This window comes from Hemitrygon akajei, chromosome 5 (genome assembly GCF_048418815.1).
Source record: "Hemitrygon akajei chromosome 5, sHemAka1.3, whole genome shotgun sequence".
Lineage (NCBI taxonomy): Eukaryota > Metazoa > Chordata > Chondrichthyes > Myliobatiformes > Dasyatidae > Hemitrygon > Hemitrygon akajei.
Genome location: NC_133128.1, coordinates 35,230,015 through 35,243,011, shown reverse-complemented (window position 1 = coordinate 35,243,011; position 12,997 = coordinate 35,230,015). Strand labels below are relative to the sequence as shown.

The 12,997-nt window shown below is 40.1% G+C and overlaps 1 protein-coding gene across 1 annotated transcript in view; it reads left to right on the top strand.

Moving 5' to 3' along the window:
• The window catches only part of LOC140727287 (NXPE family member 3-like), a 131,116-nt gene that overhangs the window by 86,580 nt on the left and 31,539 nt on the right, over window positions 1-12,997 (top strand). Inside the window, 1 exon segment of the mRNA XM_073044548.1 lies at window positions 2,203-2,370. Coding sequence (XP_072900649.1) covers window positions 2,254-2,370 — 117 coding nt within the window. The 5' untranslated portion in view covers window positions 2,203-2,253.

Sequence of the window (12,997 nt, the reverse complement as noted above, 5' to 3'; positions counted from 1 at the left end):
TACTGTTCGCATTATATCTGGAACCATTAGCTCAATACATCAGACAAAATGAAGATATCAGCTGAATTACTATTAAAGGGGAAGAGCATAAATTGGCTTGTTACGCAGATGACATTTTGATCTATCTAGGACAATCAACTTACTCTTCATATAACTATAACCCACCAAGAGAAATTTAAAGTAGATATCCCTGGGCATGGCAAACAGAGTCTTTCAAATATTTGGGCATCATTATGCCAAAAAATTTGGCAACATTATCAGAATGCAATTATCAGCCTTTATATAAAAGAAATTAAGGAAGATATAACAAGAAGGATCCTAATTCCCTTTTTTAGTCTCAGTTCAATGATTGAATCTATTAAAATAAATATACTGCCCAGACTATTATATCTCTTTCAGATCATACCAATAGAGATTAATCAAAATCAATCCAATGAATGGAGCAAAATGTTATCAAGGTATATATATAGGTATAGGACTTATAAATCATAAGGCTACCCAGTGCTGTGTCACTCTCATCATTATCAGATTTTTATCAACAGCATGCTGATTAGTGCTGTTGTTGAAACTGCAACTTGACATTTTATCTTTATGTCTTCACTGTGCAGTCCATATATTTTTGTCAGCCCAAAATATTCTTCCTATTTTATTTAATTTCTGCAAGTTTTGCCTTTAAACCTACATCTGTTTGTTGTAAGCTAACACAATTGTTCAACCAGGCAGATTTCTGTTTAGATGTTGCAATTTTGCTCACACTCAATTCCATTCCTGTTTGCAACTCAGTTGTGTCTCTCACTGCTATTACTATTGATACATTGATTCCAACTGCTCTTTTAAATGTGAGTTGTTCTTCAGTTAGGAGCATTTAAGAATGCTTTCTTGTAAGACTACACAAACTATACGATATCTTTGTGCATCATTAAGCCCATCACTGAACTGACAATGCTCTGACAATCTCTTCAATTCAGCCTAGTAAGTTGAAATATACTTCCCCTTCCTTTTGATTCCTCTTACGAAACCTGAAGCATTCTACAATCAGCAATGGTTTTGTTCCCGCATGATATTAGCAAAGCATATTTCAGCTAGTTTTGTTGGAGCAGTTAAACTTCAAAGCAAACTGTATATTTTTCCACCTATTGTATGCAGCAAAACTGGCATTTGCTTTTCATCAGCTATTTCATTTACTTCAAAAATATTACTCAGCTTGTTCAGTATACATTATCCATTTATCTGTTGTGCAATCAAACACGTCTTTCTTTATGATGCAGCCAGCCACTTCTACTTTATTTATTTATTATTTTTATTATCATCCAGTACTCACTGTTTATGAACTCATGAATTTTGTCCATTTTATGCCTATTTTTTAACTCAACCATCTTTCTCCCCATCCAAAGACATATATGCATACTATTTTAAACTCTAACATCACTCCCTCTCCTTCTCCTTCTGAAGAATGAAACATAGGTAGTAACCTCGGGCTCATTTTAAAACGACCTTGTTGCCGTCATTATGTTTTGTAATTCCAAAAACTAATCAAAAGAAAAACACAGGAGTCCAGGGATAACGTGTCTACTTTGTTTTATTTATTTTAGTGGGTGTGCACATACAACAGGGTGGCGTAATTACGTATGCCATTCACACTCCTCTTACAGATAACCAATAATGTATAACATATAAAATTATGTATAACAACAAAGAATGCTTAATCAAACAATATATTTACAATATTACTTAAATGTTACTGATATTAAATACACAACATATCCTGCCTGTTATTTCCTCAATGATTTCCAACAGATTTGTCAGGCAAGATTTCCCATTAAGGAAACTATGCTGACTTTGGCCTATTTTATTATGTGCCTGCAAATATGAAGAGAGAGAGAGAGAGAGAGAGAGAGAGAGAGAGAGAGAGAGAGAGAGAGAGAGAGAGAGGGTGCAGGATTAGACCATGTGAGATATTGAAGGGCACAAGGAATAAACAGAGTATGGGATTCAACAAGCAAATGTTGCAAATGTTGGAAATCCAAAATAAAAACAGAAATGCTTGGATTCATTTGAGAAAAGACAAGAGTATTCGTGGATGACAAAATTGTTTGAATGTTTGTTTGTAATGGTGCTGCCAATTAAAATGAAAATTTGCATATGAATTACCATTATAGTGTTGTCAGACTGGGTTTCAATGTTTGTTCTGTGCTATTGCAGATTTAAGCTCCAGAAGTGATTACTAACACAAGCTCACTGTGAGCTCCAAACATGGAAGATCAACACTCAAAAAAGTCCACCCCCTTTTGTTCACCTTTCCGTTGGGGTTTTGTCCTGTTGTTACTCATGGGATTGATGACGATGGTTCTAAATTTTCAATGGATGAAGGTGTGTAGAATAAATGCAACAATATGTTCATGATGTAGATAGATGAAACAAGAATTTGACATGTTGAGTATAACAATACAATGTTTATGTATGGTGACTTCTTGCTGCAATCTGAATATTTGACTTTGTGTTAAACCTTTTCATTGGAATATCTGATTTAATTACACATACTGTTTCTACAACTTAATATCTGATTGAAATGTGTTACCTGTCTTTTGCCCATATTTCTTTATATCTCTCTCTGTTCACCTATGCAAATTCCAAACTTGCATATTTGATTTTCCAAAATTCACATGGTCTGTGCCTTCTTTCTGTTTCCACTTTCCCGAAATTACTGTGTAACTAAAATATATTTGCTTAAAGTTCTCTGGATTTAGAATTCAGAATGCAATATTCTCATTTCCTTTTTTAAAGTCTTTGGAAATCGACTGGTCTACGGAATGCACCCTTCTTTACTATAATTGGCCCAGATTCTTCAGTTGTAATGATACAATTTTCCATACTTCCACAGTGAAATGGTGAGCACCTTCAGGATATCTGCTCATGAACTTGAGTTGACAATCCTGAAGTTTCAGCCAAAGGCTTATTGTTCCTCAGTAGATTATGCTCTTTTGAATCTTTCTCCACTGTAATCAAAAGAAAAATAATCTGAATTGTCAAAAAAGAAGTCTTTATGAGCCATTTGCTGTAAAATATCCTGAATATTTTAGGTGCTTGTTGTGAGGTCTCAGAATTTAAATGCTGTAAGAGCAACAGGCTTTCTTCTTACAGAAACATCCGCATGATGCTAAGCTAGAACATATCATCAGTGATATTACCTGGGGTCATCAGGTGTTTCGGGTTTTTCAACATCATTCACCCTCACCCAGTCGACCCGACCGGGGTTAATGAGATCCCAGCCTGTGCCCCAGCGGATCTGCCCTCTTTATCCAGAGTCATCTTGACGCTTTCTCTGCTGCGTCTGTGGTGGTAGAAATGGCTCCTCTTCTTGTCTCTCCCATGATTCCAAGTGCAGTGTATACTTTGCAGAGCGACTTTAATTACTGCTTACAGTGAGACGCTATGTATGTGTATTGTAATTTCTTCACACAAATAGCTATAAAGACAAAAATTGTAAGGTTGGCTGTATTTAAGCTTTTATGATACAAATATTCAGTTTTAATTAAGTGCTCCTTTAAATATTTAAAATATCAGTTTCCTTTCCTTCTTCGTTGATCCCTGTCTATGAGAATTCTTTCATGTGTTTGGCTGTTCAGCTGTTTTTTGCCTGAAGTCGATTGTGTGAACATGAAGAAAAATTGTAAAAGGTCAAATTTAGAGTTCTTTGCCTAAATGCACCAACATTTTGTAACAAGTGAACTGATGGTAGAAACAAGCATAAATATGAATGAATAGATATTACAGAAACAAAATAGCAAGATGACAAAGCTGGATACTGAACATTTTGGATAATTTTACAATTTTGAAGAATATGCAAAAATAAAAAGGAAGTTGCGAGCTTCTGTTAACAATGAATGATGGTGCATGAGTGAAAAATGATGATCATTTGGAAGATCAAGTTGTAGAGTCACTTCGAATGAAAGAGAAAAATAGCAAGGGAAAGCGGCTACTGATGGCAATGATCTATGGACTCTCTAGGGCAGAACATAAATCAAGCAATTACAGGAACGGTAAGAAAAGTTACGGCAATAATTGTGGGTGAATTTAATCTTCAAATATGTCAATCAATTGGCAAGGTAAACATGGTGTGATGTAACTTTACAAAGTGTTCATGATTCCTAGTACAATGCATTGTGGAACAAACCCAGTATGAAATATTTTAGATCTGCAAGTATTCTATATACTTTACAATGATACAGAATCAGTGATGGTTGCTTAGTAAAGAGTCTTCATGGAGAGAAAAGGATTTCATTTTCACTTTGAGAATAATAAAATTAGTTCTAAAACTAATAATTTAAAATTGAAATAAATTTACAAAGTTGTAAGGTATAATTGCCTAAAATAGACTGGGAAAATAATTAAAATAATAAGGAGGGGCAAGTATTCACATAAAATCTCAATGAAGGTGTATAAAATGAAGTACGAGGAGGATGATCAATCCATGACTAAGTAAAGAATCAGAATCAGGTTTATTATGTGGCATGAAATTTGTTAACTTAGCAGCAGCAGTTCAGTGCAAAACATAATCTAGCAGAGAGAGAGAGAAAAAAAGTAATAATAAATAAACAAGTAAATCAATTGCGTATATTGAATAGTTTATAAAAATGTGCAAAAACAGAAATACTGTACATAAAAATGTGAGGTAGTGTCCAAAGCTTTGTGTTCCAAGGAATTGTGTTACTAACAAAATAACTGTGAATAAAAAGTAAGTGCTACAGCACACAAATATGAAAGTACTGAGACAGTGCAATACGAGTGCAATACTGCTTAGCACTGTGATGTGAGGGTCAGCAGGGTCACAGCCTCAGGGAAGAAGCTCTTCCTGTGCCTGCTGGTGTGGGAGCAGAGGCTCCTGTAGCACCTACCGGATGGGAGGAGAGTAAAAAGTCCATGGTTAGGGTGAGATGCATCCTTGATAATGTTTTTCACCCTGCCCAGGGAGCATTTATGGTAGATGTTCTCAATGGTGGTCAATTGGGTGCTGATAATCCACTGGGCAGTTTTCAGCACACGCTGGAGTTCTTTGTGGTCTGATACGGGACAATTGCCATACCACACTGAGATGCAGTTGGTGAGTATGCTCTCAATGGTACAGCGGTAAAATTCCATCGGTATCCTGGGACAGGGGTGAGCTTTCTTGATGCTCCACTGGAAATAAAGGTGCTGTTGCACCTTTTTGATTAGGATGGAGGAGTTCAGGGACCAGGTGAGATCCTCAGAAATGTAGATACCAAGGAATATAGAAGTTTTTGATTGTATTTGCTGACATGCCAAATCTCTTCAGACACCTAATAAAGTATAGCCGCTGTCTTGCCTTCTTTATGACTATATCGATGTGTTGGGACCAGGTTAGATCCCCAGAGATCTTGACACCCAGGAGTTAAATCAATTGCATAGTGACATATAAAACAGAGCACATAAGGACAGCAGATACTTTCTGAAGGATGTTATTAAACAATGGGTTTGTACACCAAAATGGTATATGAGAATATTGGAAAAACTAGCCTCTTAAGCTGCATTTAATTTACTGAATGTAAATTTTTGTGCTGTCATGATGGCATTTTTTAATCAAACTTTGATCATTAGAGTTGTTTTGCTGAAATACAGTATCTGCCGACTGTTCACAACAGGAGCAGTGCAATGATTGGAACAAAATATCAACTTCTTACAATAACTGAACAAGTGTTCAAACAAGTGGTTACCTAAACCAGTTTGTTTCCTAAAATATAGCTGAGCAAAGACAGTCAGCTAGGGCAGTCAAAGAACATGTTCATTTGATTTCTGGGTATCCGAGACAGTAGTTGAATTGGAATCGGTTTATTATTGCCGCATGTACTGAGATACAGTGAAAGGCTTGTCTTACATACTGTTCATACAGATAAAATCATTACATGGTGCATTTAGACAGAGCAAATTGGAACAAGAAATGCTGAATAAAGTGTAGCAGGTAAAGGGAAAGTGCAGTGCAGGTAAGCAATAAGGTGCAAGATCAGAACAAGGTATTTTTGTGGTCAAAGAGTTTATCTTACCATATCAGGCAATCATTTAATAGACTTATTAATGTGCAGTAGAAGCTGTCCTCGACCCTGATGGTAAATGCTATCAGTTTTTTTAAATCTACTTACACACCACCCTGTATTGGTATTGGGTTTTCTGACCATGAAATTCTAAACTCAAACTAAGATCTTAAGCCCTATCCAATATAGCTACGGGTACACTCACAAAAGGGAGGTTATAGAGTAGCCCCCTACTCTTTAAAGTCTAGATCACGTCCCTGTTTATCCTCCACTGTGGGCTTAGCTGTCAACACCCACTATTTGAGCGGTGGATCACCCCTCCCTACCAAGGAGCATCTACTTCCAGCGAACAAAGTCGTTTAAACACAGTTCATTAATTTTAGGGATTAATTTTAAGTCCAGACAAATTTTTAAAACACATTTAAAACTCACAGAGATTTTCTATCTTATAAAAGATTCCCAAAACACAAAACATTTCCAAAACGCAGGTAAAATTCCTATAGGTTAAGCAGACTTCAACTCATTTTAATGAGTTGCAGATGAATAAGTCATCCATCACAGACATTGAAAGTAGAGGAATGATTTTTTGTTCCTTGTCTTTCTGTCATTCCTCTTGATGTTACTTGATCATTCTTAACAAGTCTGACTGCACTCTAACATTTATACTGTTTTTTTTTTTGTTTTGCTCCTTGGATGACTTCTTACACATATAATATTTTTGCATTTACCTTTCACACTGATGATAGAAACATGGAAAGCCTACAACATAATATAGGCCCTTTGGCCCACAATGCTGTGTGGAACATGTACTTGTCACGTACCCTGTGACTGGGTTACCAACCCAGCAGAAATGGAATGATATGTTGGAGTCTGGTGATACTGTAACTAAAGGTGTTTATTATTAAACTAAGTAATACAGTATCAAAAATTCAAATATACATATAAAACAGGTTAGCAATGAGAAATATTGAAGTGTAGGAATAAGAATCAAAACCAAGCTCTATCATAGTCTAGGGGTAAATGAATAGTCTTAAGATAATGCAGAGTTCAGTTCAGTTCAGTTTGGGTTGAGGTAGTTGCTGTTGTGACGTTGGAGGGAGAGAGAGTGAGAGAGAGTGAGAGAGAGTGAGAGAGAGTGAGAGAGAGTGAGAGAGAGTGAGAGAGAGAGAGAGAGAGAGAGAGAGAGAGAGATGAGCAGGTGCAGCAGGCAAACCTTCCGTTGTCTTCTTGTTCCATTGTACCATTGTGGTCACCGATTATGACCCCTCCGTTCCCGGCCAGACCATTCTTCAGTGGTGGGCTCATCACCCAGGCGAGGATGGACACACACACAAGCCCCCACTGGCCTGGTTTCACACACTGTGAGCTTCTGACCGATTCCCCCGAATCGATCCTCCAAGCCCCCACCTTCCTGTGGGTGCACAACACTCTTTCAGTGTCCAGTGGTGTGTCTGCTTGTGTCTCAGCAGACTCCATCTTTTATCTCCCCAGCCGGGGTACCAGCCATCCATCAACTGATCATGTCCATCAAACTGGCCACTCCCTCCTGTCTCAGCAGGCACCTGACATCACTCTGCTGTGTCAGCAAGGATTCACACAAGCAGGCAAAGTCCTTGAAAGTAAAGTCAACAATCAGCGAAGGAGCCATAATTTTAAATCCTTGTGTCTCTCTCATTATCAGTATGTGTAGCATGGCGCCTCTCCCCCTCTTTATCTCGCTCTCGTTAGCAGCATAGTTCATGGTGGTCAACTCTGGACCCCATCTCCCCATGGTTTGCTCATCACACATAACATACTTAATTAGAAATAAGATACGTAGAAACATATAAAATCTACAGCACAATACAGGTCCTTTGGCCCACAAAGCGGTGCCGAACATGTCCTTACCTTAGAACTATCTAGGCTTATCCATAGCCCTCTATTTTTCTAAGCTCCATATATCCATCCAGGAGTCTCTTAAAAGAGCCTATCATTTCCGCCTCCACCACCATCGCCGGCAGCCAATTCCACGCACTCACCACTCTCTGCGTAAAAAATGTACCCCTGACATCCCCTCTATACCTGCTTCCAAGCACCTTAACACTATGCCCTCTCATGCTAGCCATTTCAGCCCTGGGAAAAAGCCTCTGACTATCCACATGGTCAACGCCTCTCAGTATCTTGGACACCTCTATCAGGTCAACTCTCATCCTCCATCGCTCCAAAGAGAAAAGGCCGAGTTCACTCAACCTATTCTCATAAGGCATGCTCCACAATCCAGGCAACATCTTTGTAAATTTCCTCTGCACCCTTTCTATGGTTTCCACATCCTTCCTGTAATGAGGCGACCAGAATTCAGCACAGCACTCCAAGTGGGGTCTGACCAGGGTCCTATATAGCTTCAACATTACCTCTCAGCTCTTAAACTCAATCTCAGATCTAATGAAAGCCAATGCTCCATATGCCTTCTTAACCACAGAATCAACCTGTGTAGCAGCTTTGAGTGTCCTATGGAATCAGACTCCAAGATCCCTCTGATCCTCCACACTGCCAAGAGTCTTGGCGTTAATGCGATATTCTGCCATCATATTTGACCTCCTAAAATAAACCACCTCACACTTATCTGGGTTGAACTCCATCTGCCACGTCTCAGCCCAGTTTTGCATCACATCAATGTCCCGTTGTAACCTCTGACAGTACTCCACACTATCCACAACACCCCCAACCTTTGCGTCATCAGCATATTTACTAACCCATCCCTCCACTTCCTCATCCATGTCAGGTATAAAAATCACAAAGAGTCGGGGTCCCAGAACAGATCCCTGAGGCACACCACTGGTCACCGGCCTCCATGCAGAATATGACCCATCTACAACCACTCTTTGCCTTCTGTGGGCAAGCCAGTTCTGGATCCACAAAGCAAGGTCCCCTTGGATACCATGCCTCCTTACTTTCTCAATAAGCCTTGCATGGAGTACCTTATCAAATGCTTTCCTTAAATCCATATACACTACATCTACAGCTCTATCTTCATCAGTGTGTTTAGTCACATCCTCAAAAAATTCATTCAGGCTCGCAAGGCACGACTTGCCTTTGACAAACCATGCTGACTATTTCTAATCATATTACACCTCTCCAATGCTCATAAATCTTTCCTCTCAGGATCTTCTCCATCAGCTTACAAATCACTGAAGTAAGACTCACTGGTTTATAGTTTCCTGGGCTATCCCTACTTCCTTTCTTGAATGAGGGACCTCAACCCTCCATTCCCCTAGAATCTCTACCGTCCTCATTGATGATGCAAAGTTCATTGCCAAAGGCACAGCAATCCTCTCCCTTGTTTCCCACAGCAGCCTTGGATACATCCCGTCCAGTCCCACTAACTTATCCAACTTGATGCTTTCCAAAAGATCTAGCACATCCTCTTCCTTAATATCCACATGCTTAAGCTTTTCAGTCCATTGCAAGTCGTCCCTACAATCACCAAGATCCTTTTCCGTAGTGAATACTGAAGCAAAGTATTCATTAAGTACCTCTGCCATCTCCTCCGGTTCCATACACACTTTTCCACTGTCACACTTGATTGGTTCTATTCTCTCACATATTATCCTCTTGCTATTCACATACTTGTAGAATACCTTGGGGTTTTCCTTAATCCTGTCCACCAAGGCCTGCTCAAAGCCCCTTCTGGGTCTCCTATTTTCATTCTTAAGCTCCTTCTTACTAGCCTTATAATCTTCTAGATCTCTATCATTACCTAGTTTTTTTAACCTTTTGTAAGCTCTTATTTTCTTCTTGACTAGATGTACAACAGCCTTTGTAGACCATGGTTCCTGTACCCTACCATCCTTTCCCTGTCTCATTGGAACATACCTACGCAGAACCCCACACAAATATCACCTGAACATTTGCCACATATCTTCCGTACATTTCCCTGAGAACATCTGTTTCAAATTTTTGCCTCCAAGTTCCTCCCTGATAGCCTCATATTTCTCCTTACTCCAATTAAACGTCTCCCTAATTTGTCTGTTCCTATCCCCCTCCAATGCAATGATAAAGGAGATAGAATTGTGATCACTGTTTCCAAATGCTCTCCCACTGAGAGATCTGACACCTGACCAGGTTCATTTCCCAGTACCAGATCAAGTACAGCCTCTCCTCTTGTAGGCTTATCTACAAACTTTTGTACATATTGTGTCAAGAAACCTTCCTGAACACACCTGACAAACTCTACTCTATCTAAATCCCTCACTCTAGGGAAATGCCAATCAATATTTGGGAAGTTTAAGTCTCCCACCACAGCAACACTGTTATTATTACTCCTTCCTAGAATCTGTCTCCCTATCTGCTCCTTTATGTCCCTGTTACTATTGGATGGTCTATGAAAAACACCCAGTAGAGCTATTCCTAACTTCCACCCACAGAGACTCCATAGACAATCCCTCCATGATTTCCTCTTTTTCTGCAGCCGTGACACTATCTCTGATCAACAGTGCCATGCCCCCACCTCCTTTGCCTTCCTCCCTGTCCTTTCTGAAACATCCAAAGCCTGTCACTTGAAATTACCTAGGGTTACCTATATCCCTCTTTTTTCAAGCTCCATGTATCTATCCAAGAGTCTCTTAAGATATCCTATCATGTCTGCCTCCACCTCCATCGCCGGCAACCCATTCCATGCACTCACCACTCTCTGTGTAAAAGAACTTACCCTTGCCTTCTCCTCTGTACCTACTTCCAAGCACCTTAAAACTGTGTCCTCTCGTGATAGCCATTTCAGCCCTGGGAAAATGCCTCTGACTATCCACACAATCAATGCCTCTCATCATCTTATACACCTCTCATCCTGTGCCGCTCCAAGGAGAAAAGGCCAAGTTCACTCAACCTGTTCTCATAAGGCACGCTCCCCAATCCAGGCAACGTCCTTGTAAATATCCTCTGCACCCTTTCCATAGCTTCAATTTTTTTAATGTCTTTTATTACCTCACAGCTCTTAAACTCAAACCCATGGTTGATGAAGACCAATGCTCCATATGCTGCCTTAACCACATAGTCAACTTGTGCAGCAGCTTTGAGTGTCCTATGGACTTGGATCCCAAGATCCCTCTGATTCTCCAAACTGTCAAGAGTCTTAACATTAATACTGTATTCTGCCATCATACTTGACCTACAAAAATGAACCACCTCACACTTATCTGGGTTGAATACCATCTGCAACTTCTCAGCCCAGTTTTGCATCCTATCATTGTCCTGCTATAACCACTGACAGCCCTCCACACTATCCACAACACCCCCAACCTTTGTGTCATCAGCAGATTTACTAACCCATCCCTCCACTTCCTCATCCAGGTCATTTATAAAAATCACGAAGAGAAGGGATACCATAGAACCATTGAACACTGCAGCACAGTACAGGCCCTTCAGCCCTCCATGTTGTGCTGACCCATATAATCCTTTAAAAAGTACTAAACCCACACTACCCCATAACCCTCCATTTTTCTTTCATCAATGTGCCTCTCCAAGGGGCTCTTAAATACCCCTAATGTTTTAGCCTCCACCACCATCCCTGGCAAGTCATTCCAGGCACTCACAACCCTCTGTGTAAAAAACTTACCCCTGATGTCTCCCCTAAACTTCCCTCCCTTAATTTTGTACATATGCCCTCTGGTGTTTGCTATTTGTGCCCTGGGAAACAGGTACTGACTATCTACCCTATCTATGCCTCTCATAATTTTGTAGACCTCTATCAAGTCCCCTCTCATTCTTTTATGCTCCAATGAAAAAAGTCCCAGCTGTGCTAACCTTGCTTCATATGACTTGTTCTCCAAGCCAGGCAACATCCTGTAAATCTCCTCTGCACCCTCTCCATAGCTTCCACATCCTTCCTATAATGAGGTGACCAGAATGGAACACAATACTCTCAGTGCGGTCTCACCAGAGATTTGTAGAGTTGCAACAGGACCTCTCTACTCTTGAACTCAATCCCCCTGTTAATGAAGCCTAGCATCCCATAGGCCTTCTTAACTACCCTATCAAACTGTTCAGCGACCTTGAGGGATGTATGGATTTGAACCCCAAGGTCCCTTTGTTCATCCACACTCTTAAGTAACTGACCATTAATCCAGTACTCAGTCTTCTGGTTTGTCCTTCCAAAATGCATCACCTCACAGTTGTCTGGTTTGAACTCCATCTGCCATTTTTCTGCCCAACTTTGCACCCTGTCTATATCCTCTTGTAACCTTCAACAACCTACAGCTCCATCCACAACTCCTCCAATCTTCGTGTTATCCGCAAACTTACTCACCCATCCTTCCGCCTCTACATCCAGGTCATTTATAAAAATCACAAATAGCAGGGGTCCCAGGACAGATCCCTGCGGCACTCCACTAGTCACCAACCTCCAGGCAGAATACTTTCCTTCCACAACTACCCTCTGCTTTCTTCCTTTAAGCCAATTTTTTATCCAAATAGCCAAGGTTCCACTTATCCCATGCCTCGTGACTTTCTGGATGAATCTCTCGTGAGGGACCTTGTCAAATGCTTTGCTAAAGTTCATGTAGAACACATCCACTGCCATACCCTCATCAATTTCTTTAGTTACCTCTTCAAAAAACTCAATCAGGCTCATGAAGCATGATTTTCCCTTCACAAAGCCATGTTGACTATCCATGAGTAGACTGTACTTCTCCAAATGCTCTATCCTTAAGAATCCCTTCCAGTAGTTTGCAGACCACCGACGTAAGACTCACTGGTCTATGGTTCCCAGGTTTCTCCCTATTACCTTTTTTAAACAAGGGAACTACATTTGCCATTCTCCAGTCCTCTGGCACTTCCCCTGTAGCCAAAGAGGATTCAAAGATTATAGCTAATGCTCCTGCGATCTCTTCTCTCAATTCCCACAACAACTTGGGGTGTATCATATCCGGCCCTGGGGATTTATCAATCTTAATGTTTTTAAGAAGAACCAGCACTTC